Here is a 23,873-nt window from a genome sequence, read left to right as displayed (position 1 = left end):
TGAGCCTTAAAGCTTGTGTGTGCTGACTTTCATCCTCACCCCTTCCCAATTCTCTGAAGATTTGATTACTGTAGTCCTGCCCATGCCCACCTCCTAGACTTGGCTACATAAATGATCCCTTCCTTTGTATATGTAGTCATTTCTTTTATTCTTTTTCCTTTTCCTTTTCAAGTAACTCAAAATCTCATCCTATAAACAAATCATTCCCCTAATAATTCTGTGCCTTGAATCTACTTCTACTTCTCTGAGCATCCCCTTCTGTGTCTTCTTTCTGGCTCCTCCTTCTCAACTTTCACCTAGAATTCAGAATTTTCCCTTTTTCCTCTCTACTTAGCTTTGACAATCTCAGTCTTTTGCTTAGCTATCACCAAATAATGAAATATTCTCTGTTTTGCAGGTTCTTGCAACTATGGAAAGACTAGAGAAAGTGAATAGCTTTCAAGAGTTTGTCCAAATATTCAGTCAATTTGGAAATGAAATGGTGGAGTTTGCACATCTGAGTGGAGATAGACAAAATGTATGTATTCATCACATTTTACAATCTTCAGATAAAGACATACTTTTTAGTTTGGATGGAGGTATGATCTTTAGGATTGTTTGGATTGGTTTCTTTGCTTATTAAGTCTATAGCCTTGGTCTTGAAAGCCTTTCATAAATAAGCCAGCAAAGTAGATCTGTAAGTAGATCTGTATGTCTTTTTTTGTACATTTATAACAGCTAATTTTGTTCCCGCCTCACACACTGGGAAAGGTCATTCTTGCCTTCAGGGCTCAACTCAAGTACTTCTTCTTTGTATTTGGTTACTTTCACTTTTATGAAGCTTTCCATTTGATTCCTTTACCAGGGCTCAGGCATGTAAAATTGAGTCATCATACGTATTCTTATAGTATCTTGTTAGATATTTGTTATTCTTACCATATTAGATTAATAGTAATAACCCAAGCCATTATTTATTTGCACTGCCTATGTGTTAGGTACTTAATGTACATGATCTCATTTAATTCTCAAAACATCCCTATGAGGTAGGTATTGTTACTACTGTTTTACATACAGGGAAACTGAACCTGAGACAAGGATAAACTTTCCCAAGGTCACTATGCTAGCAGATTGAACTCAGTTATATCTGATACTAAAGCCTGTAGTTCTCAAACTACAACATGATAGTCGTTTTTTATTTTATTTTATTTTATTTTATTTTATTTATTTATTTTTTGAGACAGAGTTTTGCTCTGTTGCCCAGGCTGGAGTGCAGTGTCGTGATCTCGGCTCGCTGCAACCTCCACCTCCCGGGTTCAAGTGATTCTCCTGCCTCAGCCTCCCGAGTAGCTGGGAATACAGGCATGCACCACCATGCCTGGCTAACTTTTTGTGTTTTTAGTAGAGACTGGGTTTCACCATGTTGACCAGGCTGGTCTTGAACTCCTAATCTCGGGTGATCCACCTGCCTCAGCCTCCCAAAGTGCTGGGATTACAGGTGTGAGCCACCGTACCCAGCCGATATTAGTTCTTTGTGGGTCTGTTCCCCAATTCAGACAATAAGCTCCTTAGTTTTGGGAGACAGAAGATCTTATTATGTCTAGGATTGACTTTTCCTTGTTGGGGTATTTGTGTAGGAGTCTGTCTTGTTGGCAGGTTAAATATATATAATAATCAACTATTTCTTGGGATGGTTCTGGGTGTAGTCCCATAGGTATTCTCTCAGTTTTTGATATGAACTTTCCCGGTTGCAGCTGGAGTTGAAAGATGGGTATTGGTCTGGAAAGTGGCAGGCTAAATAATGGCATTGGTTTCTAATACCAATGATGTTTCTGTAGGCAGGTACCTTATTGTTTCATTTTCTCTCTGCCAGTATTGTTCTTTATAAAACAAATTTCCTTTCTTTTCCTTCTCTTTCTCTTAATCTTCCTTCTTCTCCTCATTCTCCCCAATGAAAATTATTAGCCGGAATATTTTTATAATAATAATAGTTTATCATCTAGCATTTTCTTGATCCCTTGAGCAAGTGTGGCATGAGTCATAGGTTCTAAAGCTGCCATCCTTCAGTTACACTTCCTACAGGATCCTCTTCAGCTTCTGGACATAACTGAAAAACTTTCACCATCATTTTGATTTGTAGTTAGAAATTTGGCATGGAGAACATTTTATTTTTCTCAATTCTTGTAATATTGTAATCCAACGTTTAAAAACTTCTGGCTGAAGAGGTATCTATTTTTAACAATTTAGCTCATTAAATGTGAGACCCCTGAAACTTACTGGCAGCCTTTTTATCATCTTTGTGTTTGATAAGTGCTACTCCTGGGTCATTTTTATGGAATATGCATCCAGGGTTGAAATGCTTTCTCCTTTAGAATAGTCAGAATATCCTGCAAAGAGCTATAGGTGAGGTGCATTCTCAGTTTTCTCAGCAAATATTCATAAGCTGCTTACTGTTAACCAAATACTACACTAGGTGTTGAGGATTCAGCAGTAAATAAAAGTGACAAAAGCCTCTGCATTCATGGAGCTTATGTTTTAGTAGGGGTGGGAGGAGATAGACAATAAAACAGAAACATGCATGGTGTGTTCAAAGAACACGAAGGCCAGTGGATCGATCAAAGTGAGCAAAGGGGAAGGGTAATAAGATGAAATCAGAGAGGTAGTGGGCAGGGCGAACTGTGTAAGGACTTTGACTTTAAGTAAAATGGGGAGCCACCGCAGGTTTTGAGTAGGAGAATGACATTTTCTGACTTACATTTTAACAGTATCACTCTAGCTGCCATGTTGAGAATGGTTTGCATGGAGACAAGGGCAGAGACAGGGAGACCACTCAAGAGGATATTACAGTAATCTATTGAGAGATGATGGTGACCTGGACCAAGGTGGTAGAAAGTGGCAGTGGTAAGGCTGGGCGTGGTGGCTCATGCCTGTAATCCCAGCACTTTGGGAGGTTGAGGTGGGCGGATCACCTGAGGTCAGGAGTTTGAGACCAGCCTGGCCAACATGACGAAACACCATCTCTTCTAAAAATACAGCAATTAGCTAGATGTGGTGGCACATGCCTGTAATCCCAGCTACTCAGGAGGCTGAGGCACGAGAATTGCGTGAGCCCGGGAAGCAGAGGCTGCAGTGAGCTGAGATCATGCCACTGCACTCCAGCCTGGGCAAGGGAGGGAGACTGTCTCAAAAAGAAAAGAAAGTGGCAGTGGTGACAGCCTTACCCAAGTCTGGGAAAGTACTTCTGGAGGTACTGGGAAGCTTCGCTTAGTACTTCATGGACCATCTGGGTTTTATGGGCCTCTGTTTTGTCCTGTGGACCAACCCTTTCCAGGTTGAGATGCCATCTTTTTCTGTCGCTTGTTATCACTATTCATCATATGGTGTCATATGTGGCTTATAAGTGTTAGGTATGGCATACACACCTGATGAATTGTTAGCTAGACCCACAGGTGGTTTTGAAAGGAGTCCTGTCCAAAATGTTAAAGACAAGAGGAATGGGTGGAAATTTTATAAGCAACCTCAACCTTTATCTATAGGAACCCATGATGGATGATGCTCACATATAGGACACAGTTCTTTGGGATGTGATCTGCATTAGCTTTGGGGTTATACGCACTTTGTTGTACACTATTTGTAATTCCATCTCTATCTCTTATTAAATCTATATTGGGATGCAAGTGAGTAAGAGTGATATTATTGTGTAGGACTAACTTCTGAATCCATTCTAATTTATTCAAGCAAATTTACTTTCAAAGGCAAATCATACTCAAATTTTAGGTTTTTCTTATTTGTAAGAAAGGGCCTTTAATCTAACTTACAAATAAAAAAGACTAATGTGACAGAGAAAAATTTTATGTAATTCAAATTTCAATGTCCATAAATAAAGTTTGCTTGGAACACAGCCGTTCTTATTTATTTGTATATTGTCTCTGTTTGCTCTCACACTACGATGACATAATTGAGTAGCTGTGATGGAGACCATATAGTTCAGAAGGCCTCAAATGTTTATCTGGGCTTTAATTGAAAGTATTGCCTACCTCTGATTTAGATATAATAACCGAGTTATTAACAGAGTATTTTGTTGTAGATTTGATCAGCAAACTTTGGCTACCTCATATAATAGCACATGTTCTATTGAGGGCTCTGTGAGGAGAAGCCACCCCCCAGCAAAACAAATTCAATCCACAATGCTTTCTTAAGTGTTCCTTTTCAATCTTGTTGGGGAAAGTTATCTACCAAAGAAACATCTTAAGAATATTTCAGAGCAGCATATTGGTTAAGAGTAAGACAAACGAACCACAATTTGAGATGTATAGCAGTTAGATGGGATTAGACAAGGCTCCTTAAATAATCAACTTTTAAGTGTCTGTTTTGAAGGAAATAATAGTCGATAGATGCTCAGAAGACAATTGATTTTTAGTTAAGTAAGACATAGGCTGGGTGTTTCTGGTTAGGGGTGCAGTGTGTGCACTTGGCATGAGAATGTCAGGTATGACAGAACACCAGAATGTCAACCATGTACAGCCTCTACCTGTGTCTCAGTTCCTGGCTCTCCAGCCCTTACTAAGAGTAGCTTTTTCTTTCTACTTATATTGTGTTGATGTGTTTATATTGAAGCAGTGACAGTTTGTAAAACTTTATCCTGTTTTTTTTTCACTTAATATTATTGAATTTTTGAGTATTATTGTTGAATAAATACTTTCTTAAGAAATTGGATTGTTTACATGATCTTAGAAATCCTCTTTGATTTTATTTCATATTTAGGATTTGAAAGATGAAAAGAAAAAGGCAGAAATGGCAGCAGCTAGGGCTGTTCTTGAAAAGTGTACGATGATGCTTCTCACAGCTTCAAAGGTAAGATAATTTTTGTTTTACTGTGTAATAAATTAATAATTAGAAAACCTGACTAAATGCATTTAACATACATAATTTACATTTTAAAAAAGATCAAAGTGATAACTTAGAACATAGGCCTGAATAGTTAAATCTCAGTTATTATTTATAAGAATGCTAACTTTCTTCCCCAACTCCAAATAATAATTAATTTATGAGTCAACTTTGATTGAACAGCTCAGCAGAACATGGTGTATCAGGTGCTATAAATTAAGGCCTGTCACACATGGTCGCTGCCTGCAGGGTTTTGCCAGTCTCATTGAGGAGCCAGCACATGTGCTCTAGAAAAAGCAAGGCAAGTTAAGATTTGTTAAGTACAGTGGAGTAAGAAGTCAGCCCTTAGTTATTCTGTAAATTCACCCTTTAATTTTTTTCCACTTTTAACAAAATTATCAGTCAAGAGTATTTCCAAACAGCAATTGGCCAGAAAATTGGTGCAATTCTAGAATGAATGAATAAAATGTCTCATTAGCAATTTGTTTGGAATAACCTTTTCTTCTGAGAGTATTTACCCTGTGCTAGAATCAGTGAAGCCACAAAAACAGAGACTTCATGGAACCCACTCAGAAGGCTCTGTTTTGTCTAGGCCCTTGAGTTTTTCATTTACATTATTTTTTAAAAGTCAAGATGCATCCATGATCATATTTCATCTCTGTTCATTTCATTTTTCTTCATTCTTTTTCATTTCTTGCATGTGTAAGGCAACATTTAAAAATAGTTTAAATCATGATGGAGAGATTTTTTCTCAAAAAATTTTTAAGTAAACTTACTATTGAAGTATAAAGGTATAGTTTTGCACTCTGCATTTTTTTATTTAACCTTGCTATCGCTTTTTACTCATCCTGCTTCCACTTTAGTGAGGAGAAGCAGCTGAGTGAGCCAGGGACCCAGGAGATTTTGGTAAAGAACAATTTTTCTTAGCATGACATGTTCTCTGTAAGATTTTTGTGCATTATGACATAAATCAAATATTAAAATAAAAAATTTCAATTGTTTTGAAGACATGTCTGAGGCATCCCAACTGCGAATCAGCCCATAAAAACAAAGAAGGAGTATTTGACCGCATGAAAGTGGCATTGGATAAGGTCATTGAAATTGTGACTGACTGTAAACCGAATGGAGAGACTGACATTTCATCTGTCAGTATTTTTACTGGAATTAAGGAATTCAAGGTAAGAATAAAGAGAGTATATTTTGATTTTTCTCTTTCCAATTTTTTGAGATGGAGTCTCGCTCTGTTGCCCAGGCTGGAGTGCAGTGGTGTGATCTCGGCTCACTGCGACCTCCGCCTCCTGGGTTCAAGTGATTCTTGTGCCTCAGCCTCCCAAGCAGCTGATACTACAGGCATGTGCCACCGCACCTGGCTAATTTTTGTATTTTTGGTAGACACAGAGTTTCACCATGTTGGCCAGGCTGGTCTCAAACTCCTGACTTCAGGTGATCTGCCCGCCTGGACCTCCCAAAGTGCTGGGATCACAGGCATGAGCCACTGCACCCAATCTTTTCTTTCCATTTTAAAGGAGCACCATTATGTATAGTATCCATATTTTTGTGTAATGTTTTAGAACAATGCTTCACAAAAGCAAATATATCTATTTAAAGCAATGCCACTCTGTACAAACCTGTTGCTCAGTAATATTTACGTTAGAGGTATATTTACAAAGAACACTGGTCTTTGGTTATAGTAGCTACTCTGGCCCTTCTTAGCTGTATGATTTAGCTGTAGCCTTCTGTTTAAAAGAATGTTCCCTTCCTGTTTTTTGAGCAGTGCCATACATTTTTGAGCAGTACCATCCATAGGATGATGGCGAGCAGCAAATCATTTCTGCTAGAATTCCTGCTTTTCTCTGTGTTAGAGGGTTGATACTTTGAGACTATAGTGATAGAATTAGTAATAATTAAAATTTAAAAATAAACAGTAATACACACTAACAGTTATTGAGTCCTTACTCTGTGCCAGCCCTTTTCTGAGTGCTTTAAATATATGAACTTACATAATCCTCAAAGAATTATTGCTGTTATTTCCATCACACTCTTGAGGAGCTTGAGAAACAGAAAGGAGATTAACTTGCTGGCTACTAAGTACCGGAGTTGGGATTTGAAACTAGGCAGTGTGACTCCAGGAAGTCTGACTTCTCATCAGAAGTCATAAACATGGTGAAGATGCGTTCGGGGTAAGAGCAGTGTCTGAGTTGGGAGGGCCCTAAGAAGTCATCCGGTACAATGCCCTCCTTTAACAGATCAGAAAACTGAGGCCCTGAGAAGTTATCCAAATGCTAAAAGTTTCCACCTTTCTAACAGACAGGACTGTGATGAGAATGACATTCTTTCCATTTTACTGCACTTTGATTTATTTTATGTATTTGTTTTTGAGATGGAGTCTTGCTCTTTTTGCTCGGGCTGGAGTGTGATTACATGATCTTGGCTCACTGCAACCTCTGTCTCCTGGGTTCAAGCGATTCTCCTGCCTCAGCCTCCTGAGTAGCTGGGATTACAGGCGACCACCACCACACCTGGCTAATTTTTGTACTTTTAATAGATATGGGGTTTCGCCATGTTGGCCAGGCTGGTCTCGAACTCCTGACCGCAGGTGATCCACCCACTTCAGCCTCCCAAAGTGCTGGGATTATAGGGGTGAGCCACCACACTGGCCGTGCACTTGGATTTCTAATTGTGTGAAGGTCTAAGTAGGAACATGGGGTGAAAGACAGTAACGGGAAGAGTATCTGTTTTTGCTCTTAATAAATATTTTATTTAATTCCTACCTGCCCTTTAGGTGGATATAATTATATACTGTTTTTTGTTTGTTTGTTTGTTTTTGTTTTTTTGGAGGAGAGCTAGTAAGTGGTAGAACCCTTCTTTAGGCCCAGGATTGTCTAATCCCAGAGTCCACGACCTTTCACTTTACACCTCTGGGTTTGTTTATATGATGCCAGTCCTACCACTGAGTCTTCCTGAAGGGAAAGAAGCTTGTAGGGACCAAACCTTCTCTTAGAAATTTTATTGCTGAAAGCGATCTTAGAGATTATTTTTCTAATCCTCCCTTTTTGTAAATGCTGAGGGAGGAGATGTGTTGTCAAAGGATAATTAGGGAAGCAAGTCGGATGAGAGACATCTTTCGCCTCTTGCTGCTGCATTTCTGGTGCAAGTGAAAGAGGGGCAGTGCTCTGCCTGTGGCTGCTGCCGACAACTCTGGCTGCTGCCCTCTCACCATCAGGCATGCTGGAGGCAGAGCTGTTATAAATAGGCTCAGTCTCACTGTCTGTGATTATCTCTTTGGCGTCTTACTTTTTTTCTGATGGAGAGTATAATCTGTGGAGGGAAACTGGATACTTTGTTGTATTTGGTACTATGAATATATGGACACATGTTATGAAACTATATCAATAAATAGCCTCTTTAAAAAAAAAAACCCACAAAACTCCACTAAGTAGCTGTCTAAAAACATGTGTATTTTCTCTCTAAAGGAAAAATAAAAAACCTTAACATAAATGGTATGAGGCCAATATAACTGATTTTTATGTTTTAATTCTGTTTAAATTCTCCAATTTAATTCTCTTAAATTAATAAAATAAATTTAATTCTCTGAGAAGATCCCCATTGTAAGTTCTATACCTTACTATTATCCATATTCTTTCCTAGCTTAAATACAAGTTTCTGTCTACCTAGGATGGAGTGATCACCTGACACAACTTGGGCCAAGAGCAGGAGGGGAAGCAAGGACTCTCCTCTGGCATCTTGACTTTCCCAAACTTTGGTATTTTCATGGATCATGTTAAAATGGGTCACACATAAGGATTAATTAAAATAACATTTGTGAAAGGACTTTAAAGTGTTAAACAAATGTAAGCTATCCTTATTATCACATTCATTGTGACCATAATCATGATCATTACCGCTTGTTGCCTCTTGGCCCAAGTTGTCTGTGTGACATATTTCATGGACTGTAGTGTTTTATAGGGTTGAAGTGGCATGATGCATTGTAGAAAGCTGAGAGAGAAAGACTGCGTACGTGAGCATGTGTTCATCACATAGTCAAGGAGCTCCAAACAGGGTGGCTGAAGTGAAAGGTTGTTGGGGGTTCAAGGGGTGAGATAGACTGTTAGAGAGGTATATAAAGACAGGCCATAGAGGATTTTGTGCTGTACCATAGATGTTTGGGCTTGATTCTCTATAGATAGTGAGGAGCTACTAGAGGGAGGTGGCAGTATCAGACAGTTTATATTTTAGATTATATAGACCCTCTGGTAGAGGATGTTTGGGTCAGTAAGGTGCTATTGGGGACTTTAAACAAAATTTAGGGAGACCAGTTAGGTAACTAGGAGAGTCTTTGTTGAATTAACGAAGGAAAAATGGATGCCTTCCCCAGTCCTTCTCACACCCCACATCTTCCACATCATCCTTCCCCCTGGGCTCAGCACATGTCATATTTGGGTGTAACTTATCTTCCAGGACTTTGCCTACGCATTTTCTCAGGTGCAAATCTTTTACCTGGAGGCTGGTTCATTTTTCCTGCTGGTTGCTACAGGATGATGCTCTTTCTGCCTTAGTATTCATTGATCCCACAGGAATGTCATTGTATTAATTACTCTAGGAATGATGCTTTGCATGTATATTGAAGGCTTTTGAGCAATGTGTCCTCCTGGGTTAGTGGAGAATATAGATATCATTGGTGGCTGTATTTCCCCTCAGCTTGGGAAAAGAAAATGTTAGTGTTTTCCTGGGCACTGTTAGAAAGTACAACCCATTTTGGTCAAGTGTGTATATTGACTCACATTGATGGATGGATGTCCTTTTTGTTCTCAGATGAATATTGAAGCTCTTCGGGAGAATCTTTATTTTCAGTCCAAAGAGAACCTTTCTGTGACATTGGAAGTCATCTTGGAGCGTACGGAGGACTTTACTGATTCTGCCTACACCAGCCATGAGCACAGGGAACGCATCTTGGAACTGTCAACTCAGGCGAGAATGGAACTGCAGCAGTTAATTTCTGTGTGGAGTCAAGCTGTAAGAACTTTTTTAAAAATCAAAGTAAATCTTATATAATGGCTTTCCCATAAAGTTTTGCAAGATGTGGAAGCTAACATAATCACCAGGAGTATGAATTTGTTCCAGAATGGGACAGGATGTCTCATCCCTTTTCTCCCTCCTAGTAGTTGGCCAAAATATCCTTCCCATCTAGCACTCACAGTACTTGACATTTATTTCCAGGCCTGTTGACTCTCATTCTAGCCAGTCTGAATTCTATGCCTTTGTCACTATCACTAGTTTACTCTGTTGTCCCCACTCTTTCACCAAACTCACCTCTGGAAAATTCCTCCCCAAAATGCTTCTTCAGAGTGAAGAACAGAGGAGTAGACCCCATCTAGAAGTTCTTGGGACCTGAGCCTGACTGCTGGAGCCATTCAGATGTACATAGTTCTTACCTCTGAGGACAGCTGATTTATAGACACAATGATTTGGAAAACTTATTGGGGTGTAGATTCAATGAAAACAAGGGTAGATCCAGCTGGCAAGTAAAAGCTTTTCACCCTTGCACAAATTCCTGGTCTAAAATTGGTGGGCGGCCACTCTATGAGCCTTAAATGGGCTGTTGGTGAGCTTCAAGCAGAGGAGCTTATTTGGGCAAGAATGAACGGCCAAGACTGACAGAAATGGGACAGCATAGGAAGTGTGTACACAGTCTCTTATAGCAGGTGGATTGCAAAATGGAGAGACAGAGCCCTGGGATATGTCTCTAGGATTATTTATTTCTTAGGCCCAGGCTCTGTCAAAAAAGTATTTAACATGGCTTACAATATACAACAGCCGTAGTACAAATCTGGAAGTAATGAACAAAGCTTTGCCAGTAAAGATGATGAAGGAGGGTGGATATCGCTGAAACTGAAGAAAGAAGCAGCAGTTGATTTCCTTGTAAATAGATTAATTTATGAATGAACATAGATATGAATCACAGATTTCTCAGATATTTTCTTGGCATCACAGTAGTGCACATATTCTTATTAACACGGAATCTTGCCCTAAAGTAGAGTGGTGTGAGAGACTTGAGCACTGTTTTGTGTTTAGTTTGAATTATCTGTGTGATACACAATCGGAAGTGTAGATTGCTTCAGTGTTAAATTTTAAGTCCAACACTCACTATAAAGAGTTGCTTGTGATGAAATACTCTGTGTTGGGAATGTGATTCTATTAATACTCAAATTTGCAATTAGCAAATGTCACAAATTTAGCAAATTTACCCTGTGCATATTTCACAAGCACTCAGATCTCTGATCCTGCATGCTAGATGTGTTTTTCGTTCATTCATTTTTTTCAGCAGTTGTTATTGGTGCCTTTTATATGCCAAACACCATAAATCTAAAGATGAATAAGATAAAATCTTTGTCTGCAAGAATTTTACAATATAGAAATTTCTGGGAAGGGGTGAGACAAGTACAGATAGCTTTGTAAGTATCCTAAGAGAAAGTGTCGACTATGCATTGAGACGGTTTGAAGGAGGACAAACTTATATTTAGGGAGAGGGCTCAAGAAGGCTTCATGAAGTATTGATATTTAATTTTTATTTATCATGCAAAGAATTGAATCTCTACTACCTATCCTTTGCTATGCCAGTTACTGTGGATTTAGTGGTGTGCAAAATAGATGTGAACCCAGCTTTCATGGTCTAGTGGGGAAGATAGACTTTAAACAAACAAAAAATTAAAAATTCCAGATGGTTTGGACTGAAAAAATAAATATGTAATTGCAAACTGGGATGATTATTGAGCAAAAAGATTACAGTGAGTAAGAAGGGGGTCTGATTTAGATTGAGTGATCTGAAAAAACCTTTCTGAGAAAAAGACGTTTATGTAAGATCTTAAAGACGAGTAGGATTTTAATTTTTAACTAGGTTAGGAGTGAAAGCATGGACATTCTAGGCAGAAAATAAAAGAGATCAATTTTAGACTTGATGAATTTATTAAAGAAAATAAGATTTTAAAATTTCACCTTTCAATATAATCCATAGGTTCACAGAAAAATAAATAAATAAAAAACAAAAGTTCACCTATTTGTAGTTAGCATTGAAAAATATAACTAAACTGAAATTTTATTTTCCACTGTAACTTTAAACAGGTAAATTTTGAAAACCTACTTTTATAGTTCACAGAATAATATTAAAATTTATTACAATTTACAGTTCAAATAAAATTGGAATTAACAGATTAAAGAGATGCGGTAACACTACATATATACTTTTTAAAATTTTTAGCAAAGCAAGAAAACAAAAAGCATCGCTGAAGAACTGGAACTCAGTATTTTGAAAATCAGTCACAGTCTTAATGAACTTAAGAAAGAAGTAAGTATAGTTTGAAATTTAGCTTCTTCTAATTCTTTGCTAATTTTCATGTTGTATGGGTGTATGAAATGCATTAGTATTAGTATGTCTCTGTGCCTAGAAATGGTTTTGAAAGTTTTCCTTTGAGGCCAGGCATGGTGGCTCATACCCGTAATTCCAGCACTGTGGGGAGGCCAAGGTGGGAGGATCACTTGAGCCTAGGAGTTCGAGATTAGCCTGGGCAACATGGCGAAACCCCATCTCTACAAAAAACACAAAAGATTAGCCAGGTGTGGTAGTTAGCACCTGTAGTCCCAGCTACTCAGGAGGCTGAAATGGGAGAATCACCCGATCCCCAGGGCTCAAGGCTGCAGTGAGCCATGATCGCACTGCTGCACTTCAGCCTGGGTGCCAGAGTGAGACCCTGTCTCAAAAGAAAAAAAAAAAAAAAAAGTTTTCCTTTGACATAGTTATTTTGAAGCCATGATTTTATTAATGCCCTCATTCTCAAAGTTTGTACATGAATTTTCATAGCTTTATTAAAACTAAGAACCACCTAGAATTCCATCAACAGAGGAATTGATAAATGAATTTTGGAATAATTCTACCAAATACTATTCAGCAATAAAGGAGAATAGTATTGATACATGCAACAATATGGATGAATCACTAAGACATACTAAGCAAAAGAAGCCAGACACAAATGATTATATGTATAAAATTCCATTTAGAAAAAAACAATTCTAGAAAAGGCAAAACTAATTTATAATGACATAAATCAGATCAGTGGCTATCTCATGTCAGAGGTTGGGGTATATTTACTGCAAAAGGGCACAGGAGGACTTTTTGGCATGTTGGAAATGTTCAAAATTAATTGTTGTGGTGGTTACGTGGCTGTGTATGTTCATCAAAACTCACTGAACAGTACCTTTAAAATGGGTACCTTTTGTTGTATATGAATTCTATCTCACTGAAGTAAATTAAAAAAAAAATTCCTTTGGTTGAGACGGTTTCCCTGCTCCCTGAATAAAAAGTTGGTCATCTCATGACTTACTTGGCCATTCTCAGGTTATTGAAAGTCCTATGGTCACTTTAAGTCAGGTGTTCACAAACTACAACTGGACCGTTTTCGTCAGTAGAGTGTATGGGGACACAATGCTGCCCATGGACCTACTGTCTACTGTTTTCTCACTACAACAGCAGAGTTGAATAGTCGCAATAGGGCCTAAAATATTTACTCTCTGGCCTATTACAGAAAAAATTTGCCAATTCCTGCTTTAAGTCACAAAACACAATCTCGGTTGAAAACTTAGAATGTTCCCTCCAATATGTTAATCAGTATTTAAATCTTCATTTAGTTGTAGAGCTTCTCCCCTGTTCCCTGTTTTCCCAGCTCCAACTAGATAGAGCTTTTGGGAAGATGTGGTCTCTTCTGCCTTTTTCACTTTCCTCACCCTCCATTACGTAGCTGTTGTTGATTTTTGTTACGTTGTGGCATAGAGAGAGAAGAGAGAAAGTTGAAAGGCAGAAGGTTTTTAGTGACCAGCACCCTTATCAAATGGCTTTGGGCTTGGTAGACATTTACAGCAGACTCTCACTCTCATGGATACTTTAGTGGTTCTTCAGAGGCTTTCCTATCGCCCCCCGTAACCCTCACCCCCTCCCCTCAACCCCTATATCCTGTTGCTCCGTCCACTTTGAGGCATGCCTAGAGGAGGGAGTCACAGTGGGCACCCAGCAGCTCTCCAGACAGACCCTCCTCACACAGACCTCTCCTTTCCCGTAACTCTGCTTTCTTAATTCTTTTATTTTTGTTATTTATTTTTTAAGGTGGAGTCTCACTCTGTTGCCCAAGCTGGAGTGCAGTGGCGTGATCTTGGCTCACTGCCACCTCCACCTCAGGGGTTCAAGTGCGATTCTCATACCTCAGCCTCCTGAGTAGCTGGGATTACAGATGCAAGCCACCACACCCAGCTAATTTTTGTATTTTTAGTAGAAATGGGGTTTCACCATGTTGGCCAGGCTGGTCTCAAACTCCTGACCTCAAGGGATCCACCTGCCTTGGCCTCCCAAAGTGAGCCACTGCACCTGGGCTTAATTCTTTTGTATTCTTGAAGATGGTCAAGGGCTCAAGACAATGAAATTAGAATTTTAAAAACATTTTCTTATTTTTGAGATGGGGTCTCACTTTCTTGCCCAGACAGTGGTGCGAACATGGCTCACTGCAGCCTTGACCTCTCAAGTGATCCTCCTGCCTCATCCTCCCATGTAGCTGGGCCACAGGTGCATGCCACCATGTCTGGCTAATTTTTTGTAGAGACCGAGTCTCACTATTTTAAGCTCAGGCTGGTCTCAAGCAGTGTTTCCACCTTGGCCTCCCAAAGTGCTGGGATTATAGGTGTAAGCCATCATGCCTGGCTGAAATTGGTTTTTGGATGTTTCTTATATAAATTATATACATGGTGATCTGTTTCACATCTTACTTGGTGCTGATATGTCTATTGAAATCATTTAAACATCCTGTTAAACATAGAAAGACATGGTTTTCTATGCTTTATAATAAAGCCTGCTGCCCTTGACACGAGGAAAAAACAAAATAAAACAAAAAGGAAAGAAAAAACCCTACACATTTTATTCCAGACTATTCAGTTTTAACTAAAGTATTGTTAAAATCCTGACTATCAGTAGAACATGGTCTACTGGTGATAGACTGAGTGGCTTTCCATAGGCTTCATTTTCGTTACCTCTTATATGGGTATATCCTCGTCAACCTCATAGAATTCTTGTAAGGATTAAGGGAGATAATGTATATAAGGCTGCTGTCAGGACATGGCATAGAGCAGGAACTTTGCGTTTGTCCTGCCTCCCTCTCTCACACGTGACAAGAGTTACATGACCTTGGCAAGACACAGTCTCTGTGGAGCTGTTTCATAGTCTGTAAAATAAATGACTGGCATGAGATATTCTCTAAAGTCCTGCTGGCAAAACAAAATCTTTTTAAGTTCTTATGTGGCATTTAGTTTCTGAAGGAAAGTGAATTTTAGTTTCTTTGTTCTAACTGTAATTATTCTCACTTAGTTGAATGAATGTAGAGACTATCCTATTGTTAATTTTGGAGACAATCCTCTAATTTGAATTGAGATTGGATTACTTCCAGGAAAAAAGAAGTCACTTCATTCAAATAGATTTAATTCAAAGTCAGAGTTTTCTGAGAACAATGTTATTAAAAATGATCTATTTTTGGACAACCCCAAAATAACCTGTCATGTCATTAAAAAAAAAAAAAAAGGCAAGATAAGAAGAAAAGATTTTGGAGTAATAGTGTCCAAAGATATCCACTAAGAGTGAGCCATGCATTCCACCCAAAGTCAATAAAACCATGGGGTTTGTGTCACCCTTTAATCTGCTGTTTTTCCTGGGACCCAATTTGTTCATAGAGGTAGAGAGTAAAGATCTGGATTGCAACTACAGACAGATTCTGACCTCCCTGAGAGCAGGGGTTGTGTCCTACTTGTCATGTATGCCCAGCCTCTAGTACAGTGCTACAGTGCTTGCCATGATACAGGTTTTTAATAAATTTTGTTAAATACCTAACTGACTGAATCTCATATTGGTACTTTTTCAAAAGTATGCTAAAGAACTTATTAATGGGCCGGGCGCGGTGGCTCAAGCCTGTAATGCCAGCACTTTGGGAAGCCGAGGCGGGCGGATCACGAGGTCAGGAGATCGAGACCATCCTGGCTAACACGGTGAAACCCCATCTCTATTAAAAAATACAAAAAAACTAACCAGGCGAGGTGGCAGGTGCCTGTAGTCCCAGCTACTCGGGAGGCTGAGGCAGGAGAATGGTGTAAACCCGGGAGGCAGAGCTTGCAGTCAGCCGAGATCCGGCCACCACACTCCAGCCTGGGCGACAGAGCGAGACTCCGTCTCAAAAAAAAAAAAAAAAAAAAACTTATTAAGGATCACAAAATGCCAATTTTCTTAGTACTGTAAGTATTGCACTCTTTTTTTTTTTTTTTTTTTGAGGCGGAGTGTCGCTCTGTCGCTTGGACTGGAGTGCAGTGTTTTGAGGCGGAGTGTCGCTCTGTCGCTTGGACTGGAGTGCAGTGGCCGGATCTCAGCTCACTGCAAGCTCCACCTCCCGGGTTTACGCCATTCTCCTGCCTCAGCCTCCCGAGTAGCTGGGACTACAGGCGCCCGCCACCTCGCCCGGCTAGTTTTTGTATTTTTAGTAGAGAAGGGGTTTCACTGTGTTCGCCAGGATGGTCTCGATCTCCTGACCTCGTGATCCGCCCATCTCGGCCTCCCAAAGTGCTGGGATTACAGGCTTGAGCCACCGCGCCCGGCCTACTCTTAATACTCTTAATGCTGTTTCATTCCTCACCAACTTTACGATAGCAGAAGCATTTTTCACCTAAGGGAGAAGCTACATGGGAAAGAACTGGTTGATAACAGAATGAAAAAGACAAGATTACTCAGCCATTGAATAACCAGTTCATCTTCTAGAAACAGCATTAGCACTAGCACCAGGGAGTTAAGGGATGAATTAGATATCACTCCTGCCCTTGAGAGAAACTGTAAGCTCACCAGTGCTACACAACTCCTACTGTTACACAGGGAACTTTACACCCTCCCCTCAGTGGAACCCATGGAACTGCTTTGCAGCTTCTCTTTGTCAGTAGTTTTAAAGTGCTGATGTGGTGCTTGGTCACAAAATGTTATTGTTTGTTTTCTTTCCTTCATCACCCTTCTCCTCCAACCCCCACTCCCCCACCCACACACACATCTGCAGCTTCATAGTACAGCGACACAGCTGGCAGCAGATCTGTTAAAATACCATGCTGATCATGTGGTTCTAAAAGCATTAAAACTTACTGGAGTAGAAGGAAATTTAGAAGCTTTGGCTGAATATGCCTGTAAACTCTCTGAACAGAAAGAGCAGCTTGTTGAGGTGAGTAAACAAGGTGCTAAAGAAATTGTAGTTTAATAATGGCTTTATTAAACTATGTGGGAATGTTAACACAAATACAGTTTTGGGTTAATTTATCTGAGCATTTTCTCTCTCCTTTGGAATCTTAAAAGCATAGCATGTATCTGTTCTGTTCCTGCAACGGTCTGGTCTCTAAAACAAAACAAAAAAAGTGCTAAGACCCACAAAAGAACTTCTTAATCTTCTTTTCCTTATCCTCTCAGAGAAGTTAGACCTTGGAGTAGAGCCATGGAGGTACGTCGTATGACCTTGTTTCTGTTTGAATCCATCAGGGTCTCAGCAGGGAGGAGATGGCACACTCAAATTAGGATAATTTGAAGAGAGTTTAATAAAGAAGCTATTTACAATTACATAGACAGGGCATGGGGGAAACATACATGAGAGAACAGTAATTGGGGCGAGTGGTAGCAAGACTGGTACCACCCCAGGCCCACATTAACAGGGGAATGTGGAATGTGGAAGCCTTTCAGAGAACTGCCTTGAGAGCTTTGTGATTTTAGGACTAGGCCCAGAGACAGCCCAAGGCGACCCTCCTGGGAGGAGCATGGGAGTCGAGGAGCGTGGGAGTCAAGGAGCGTGGGAGTCAAGGAGCGTGGGAGTCAAAACCCATTCTCTCCTCAGTCCTGTTCATCTGTGGATGGGGCTTCCCATTGGATATCCTATTAGGATAATCCCAATTATCCAAACATAGGTGTAGACAATATAGGTCAGTCTCCCAGGGCAAATGGCAGATGTGAGAAGGGAGGAGAGCAGTTAAGGAGGGACAACGAGAAGACATCTGACACACAATTCCAAATCTTAGTTATGAGTTACTGATGCTTCACCTGACACTTGTGTTGTAATTCCAGTTAGGCTTATTAATTGATATTCTGAGCCTTCTGCCTATTGAAAATGTCAGATATCTACTAGAAAAAAAACCCAACTATATTAGTCTGTTGTCACTCTGCTGTTAAAGACATACTCAAGACTGGGTAATTTATTAAAAAAAAAAGGGGGGGGGGTGTTTAATGAACTCACAGTTCCACATGGCAGAGGAGGCCTCGTAATCAAAGCAGAAGGCAAAGGAGGAGCAAAGGCACATCTTCCATGGCAGCAAGCAAGAGAGTATGTATAGGGGAATTCCCGTTTATAAAACCATCAGATCCCATGAGACTTATTCACTATCACGAGAACAATATGGAGGAAACTGCCCCCATGATTCAGTTACTTCCACCTGGTCCTGCCCTTGACATGCGGGGATTATTACCAATTCAAGGTGAGATTTGGGTGGGGACACAGCCAAACCATATCACTAACCGAACAAAAAACTGAACCCATGTATAGCTTATATGTATGAGGTAATTGCTAGCCAATATGTATATAAATGCACAGATATGAACCATCTAACTATCTTCACATAATCTAACATACCCTGCTCACCAAATCTCAAAGACTAATGGTTAAAAGGAACCTTTAGACGAATTGAACTGGCTTCCTCTCCTTTACTTGTTTACATAGAAGCCTAAAAACTTCTGGGGGAACATTCTTAAAATGACTATAGATATAGCTTCTTCATTTAATAAATTTGATGCTGCTATGTTTATAAACCAAATATTATAACTATAGGGAAACTGCTTATTTTAGGAATCCTGCAACAAATCTTTTTAACATTGAAAAAAAAATGTTCTCTGATTTTCTGTTTTAAGCGTCAAGATTTTCAGTAATTTCCTCTGATATAGGGTCTCTCCTTATTATACCAGTCTGCCTAATCCAATGTTAGCTCCATTGGAGGATGGTGTTGATAGAACGTGTAGCTTGTAGCAACTCTGACATAGTTTAGCTATGAGACCTTGGGCAAGTTACTTCTCTGAGCCAAATTTCTTTATATATAAAATATGTGGGCACTACTAGGTCCTTCCAAAGGTTCCTTATGTTTCTAATATTCTGTAACCACCTTGCTATGATTGGATAGAAAGTAGAAACAGTGTTATACCTTTATTGGTACCTGCTTTGTTCCCAGAGAATCTATTGGTGACCAATATAATATAATAATCTTCTCAGTAATGTTTCAGTTTATTTTAATAGGTTTTAAGAAATTTTATTTGTAAAATTTTCTTTTTAATTGTAAAATGATACTATGTATTGTGGAGGATGAGGATGTGAAAGTTAACTGTAGACATGTTTTCTTGTAGACCTGTCGATTGTTACGACACATATCTGGGACAGAACCTATGGAAATAACCTGTATACATGCAGAGGAGACATTTCAGGTGACTGGCCAACAGGTATGATAATAGCAGATTGCTCCTTCTGTATTGTGTCCTATCTGAGTGTTGTAAGAAATTGTGTGGATGGAAGCTATAAATGGTTCTTTGTAACTAAAGTCCAAATCTACGTAGAGAAAGAAAGATAATGGAATTTCTGTTGGTAGTGTGCCAGAACATGGCTAACCTTCCATTGGAGCTGGTCATCTGCCAAATTGGAGACTGGTTCATTTAACTAATACTCTAGTTTACATCTATTTTAAAGGAAGCTGTTTACAATGCACTTGTTATAACATGTTTGGAGATTAAGTTATCATGACATAAGAAGCCATATGTTATGTAATACTCACATTTCAACCTAATATTCAAATACGTTTCATGGTAATACTTAGGACATGAGACTAAGACACAAACAAAACGATGTTATGACATTACTTGTAAGATTCAATTGGGACCAGGCATGGTGGCTAACACCTGTAACCCAGCACTTTGCGAGGCTGATGTAGGAGGATCGCTTGAGTACAGGAGTTTGAGACTACCCTGGGTCACACAGCAAGACCCTGTCTCTGCAAAAAATAAAAATTACCCGTGCGCAGTGGTGCATACCTGTAGTCCTAGCTGCTCAGGAGGCTGAGGCAGGGGGATAGCTTGAATCCAGGAGTTTGAAGCTGTAGTGAGCTATGATTGTGTCACTGTACACCAGGCTGGGCGACAGAGCAAGTGTCTATATCTGGGGAAAAAAAAAGATCCAATCAGAAGCAAAATAACTATCTTAAATTAGGCAAATAGTATATTATAGTGTTAAAATAATAATTATGATAACCAGAATTAGCAACCACTGAAAGAATGTTCTGTTCAATGTTAAATGAAAAAAGTAGGGTACAGATTTGTATGTATACAAATTATTTCCATAATTTCATATGTATAGAGAATGTATATACATATGAAAATATCTGTATGACAATATCCTTGTGTAGCTAGGGTTTTTTTTCTGGATTTTCTATAGTAGAGGTAACATTTCTCCCTATAATCTTCAAAAGCTCTTTTAAAACTGATCGTCTCATTTAATACTGTTCCTGTCAAATTAATCTAAGGGAAAGTGTTTAAAGACAGAGCTTCCTCCTTTTTTTATTTTTTTGAGACGGAGTCTCGCTCTGTCGCCCAGGCTAGAGTGCAGTGGTGTGATCTCGGCTCGCTGCAACCTCTGCCTCCCAGGCTCAAGCGATTCTCCTGCCTCAGCCTCCTAAGTAGCTGGGATTACAGGCATTTGCCACCACACCTGGCTAATTTTTTAATTTTTAGTAGAGACAGGGTTTCACCGTGTTGGTCAGGTTGGTCTCAAACCCCTGACCTTGTGATCTCCCTGCCTCAGCCTCCCAAAGTGCTGGGATTACAGGCATGAGCCACCGTACCCAGCTGTTTCCTTCTTTTTTAGAGTCTAAGCTCTACAATAAAGTTTTGCAGGTGTTCTTTTATTTATATTTTAATTTATACTTTATTTATATTCATTTATTTACTGTCAGCCAAAAGGATTCCTCCTAACTTGAAATATTGGGCAGTAGAGGTTGAGTCCCTGGATCTTTGATTTATAGCTGAACACAGTACAAGTGACCTAGACTCAATGATGGTTTGTGCCCTCTAGGAGAATCATGTTGGATGTTGGAGGGATGATCTCATGCTCTCCTGTAGAGAACAGTGTAAAAGGCTTATCATGAAAGCAGGAATTATATGAATGAACCTCCACAATGATTATCTGCTGTACACTTTATTACAACCAGGGGACATGTTTACTGGGAGAAACTGTGTCTTCAATATTGGCATGGGAGTCACTCTTCTTGCCTTGGCTGCGAATGGATTCCAATATAACTGGAGGGCTTGACTCTCCTGCCATATGCAATCAGTTGTTGCTCCTATCCTCAGGCCCTGCTTGCCATCTGGTTGCGATTTTTGGTTTATTGTTTCTATTGCAGCAGAGATATTAGGAATAGTCCTATTTTCTTCCCTAGGATAGTGGCAGAGCCTGTTGTTAATAACCTGTATAACTTGAGAAGCTTTTTCTGTTCCCAAAGCCTCAGCTTCCACTCCTAGTCTTTGCCATCTGCCTCACAAAAGGATAATTTAAGGACATTGAGCATGCCTCTGGGATAATTTATTTCTGGATATCTCTGCTTTGGCAATGTTATTTTTATACTTCCTTTAAAATGTTAGACATACTGAGGGAACAACTGAACAGTTTGTACACTAGTTGAGAGGAGAGCAATGCCGAAATCTAGCCTGTAGTCCATGGCAAGTTATGTTCCTGCTTTCCCCGAAGAGGGGAACCTTGTTCTTATAACACTGCCATCTGTTTGGCAAGTGCCGTGCCTTTGACACTATGCCCACCCCAGAGGGAGGAGCACCTAGTTGTAATTCATTCGAAGGAACCAACTATTAATATATTAGCTAACATGGCCCTGATCATATTAATCTTCTATAAGTTCTCCAGTGACTTTCTCACTCAGAAGAAAATCCAGTCCTTACCATCTATGCTTATCCATTACATGGCCACTGGCCACCTTCCTCTTGCTCGTGTCAGTCTGTTCCTCTGGCTTACTTGCTATTCCTCGAACACTCCAGAAATGTTTCTGCCTCATCCCAAATGACTGCCCCTCGATTTCCCTGTAGCTCCCTTACCTTTTCAGTGACCCTCTAACTTAAAATACGGTGACCACCTAAAGCCCTCCATCGTTCTCACCCTTTATTTTGATACATATTTTTTATTCCCTTCTAAAATATTTTATAATTTATTTTAATTGTGTCTCTCCCCACTGCTTATTATAAGGTAAGTCCCATGATGCCAGGGACATTTATCTGTTTCATTCACAGCTGTTTCCCCAGCACCTGGAATGTGGGCACAGTGCCTACCAGTATGTAGTAGGTGAATGAATAGTCGTGTTAGTTGTATATGTATGTGTGTGTGAATAATCTTATATAATCAACTCCGTGGAACAGCAACATCACTTGTTAGTAATGGGCATCTCTATCACATTGTCCTGTTAATTTCCTTCATAGCACTTATCATAATTGATAATATTTTAATTGTGTGCTTGTTTATTGTACCAAATCCCCACTAGAGTATAAGCTTCATAATAGAGGGCTTTTATCTTCTTATTTATCACCTTATCCCCAGCACCTAGTATTATTTTTACACATAGTGGATTCTCTAAAATACTGCTTACTGGATGAGTGTTTGATATAATATCCCCAGTCTGTGAAACAAGAAGGTAGAAAGAATCAATCACTGTTGTCATGAATAGAAGGTGAAAGTGGTAGAAGGATCTGCTGTGAATATATCAAGACTGAACTCTGAATTCCTAGCTCCTGGATCTTTTTTTGTGTGTGTATTTTATTTAATGGGCCATCAGGAGATTTCAGTAGGTTGGTCTGGTCGATGGCTTCTATTTTGAGGTAGAAGTTAAAGTTTAATTTCTATTGAATGTCAGGTCAGGAGGTGTGTGAAGACTCAACCCAGCCATCTATTTTCTGCCTATATTACAATTAGCATCCATTCAAGTCCTTTGTGTTAGAGAGTGATTATTATATGAAAGATAAAATGTGAATTGATTCATTAATTCATTCAGGTAGTAGCTGACACTAAATAAAATCCCAAATGCCAAAATCTCAGGCTTAATATAATAGCAGTTTATTTCTCACTTGTATTAAGTCCTGATTAATGGTATGTCTTTTTCCCTCTTCGCAATCTGGTCTCCTTTCATTTTGTGCCTCGTTAGCCCTTAGGACCTCAGAGTCCCTACTGGATCCTGTGCACTGAACCATCAGATGTGGAAGGGAGAGAGCACTGAGGGGCATGAGGGAGGTTTGGATCAGTTATGATGGAAGTGGTGACCCATATTCAAGTGGGAACGGAACTCGGTCTCTTGGCCTTACGTCTTCACTAGGGAGGCTGGGAAATGTAATATTCCTGTGTATCCAGAGGGAAGACAAACAGATTTTGATGAAAACATAGCAGTCTCTGCAACAATTCATTTATTTATTCAACACATTTATTTAGCCCATGTGGTGGTACGTAAAAGTACCAGGATGATTTCTGCCCTCTTTACAAGTGTTTTGTTAGAGGCAGTGTGATGTGATGGAAAGAGCCTGAACTTGAATCAGGTAGATCTGAGTTTAGATGTCAACTCTGTATATACTTGTAATAGGATCTGGCATAAGTTACTGGGTATCTCTGAGCTTCAACTTTTCTAGCTGAAAGATGGGAACAATGCTTATTTGGGAAAAGTAGTATTTTATTTGTATATTTTGGGGGATTTTAATGTATTAATATATCTCAAACACCAAACACAGTATCTCAAGCATGTATCTACCAAGTACTTATGGGTGTATATATATATGTTACTTATTATTATCACTACCTTTCCTACTACTAACACTGCTGTTACAACCACCACTATTA

At 39.4% G+C, this 23,873-nt stretch overlaps 1 protein-coding gene across 2 annotated transcripts in view; it reads left to right on the top strand.

Moving 5' to 3' along the window:
- Positions 1-23,873, top strand: part of CTNNAL1 (catenin alpha like 1) — a 79,049-nt gene that overhangs the window by 23,639 nt on the left and 31,537 nt on the right. For both annotated transcript variants that reach the window (XM_010365595.2, XM_010365594.2), the window contains exons 4-10: positions 398-517; positions 4,741-4,830; positions 5,871-6,041; positions 9,676-9,876; positions 12,119-12,205; positions 16,980-17,138; positions 19,349-19,441. In XM_010365595.2, coding sequence (XP_010363897.2) covers positions 398-517; positions 4,741-4,830; positions 5,871-6,041; positions 9,676-9,876; positions 12,119-12,205; positions 16,980-17,138; positions 19,349-19,441 — 921 coding nt within the window. The remainder of the gene's footprint in view (positions 1-397; positions 518-4,740; positions 4,831-5,870; positions 6,042-9,675; positions 9,877-12,118; positions 12,206-16,979; positions 17,139-19,348; positions 19,442-23,873) is intronic.

The sequence above is a fragment of the Rhinopithecus roxellana genome, chromosome 16 (genome assembly GCF_007565055.1).
Source record: "Rhinopithecus roxellana isolate Shanxi Qingling chromosome 16, ASM756505v1, whole genome shotgun sequence".
Classification (NCBI taxonomy): Eukaryota; Metazoa; Chordata; class Mammalia; order Primates; family Cercopithecidae; genus Rhinopithecus; species Rhinopithecus roxellana.
Note: the sequence above shows the minus strand (reverse complement) of the source record. Positions and strands in the feature narration are given on the sequence as shown.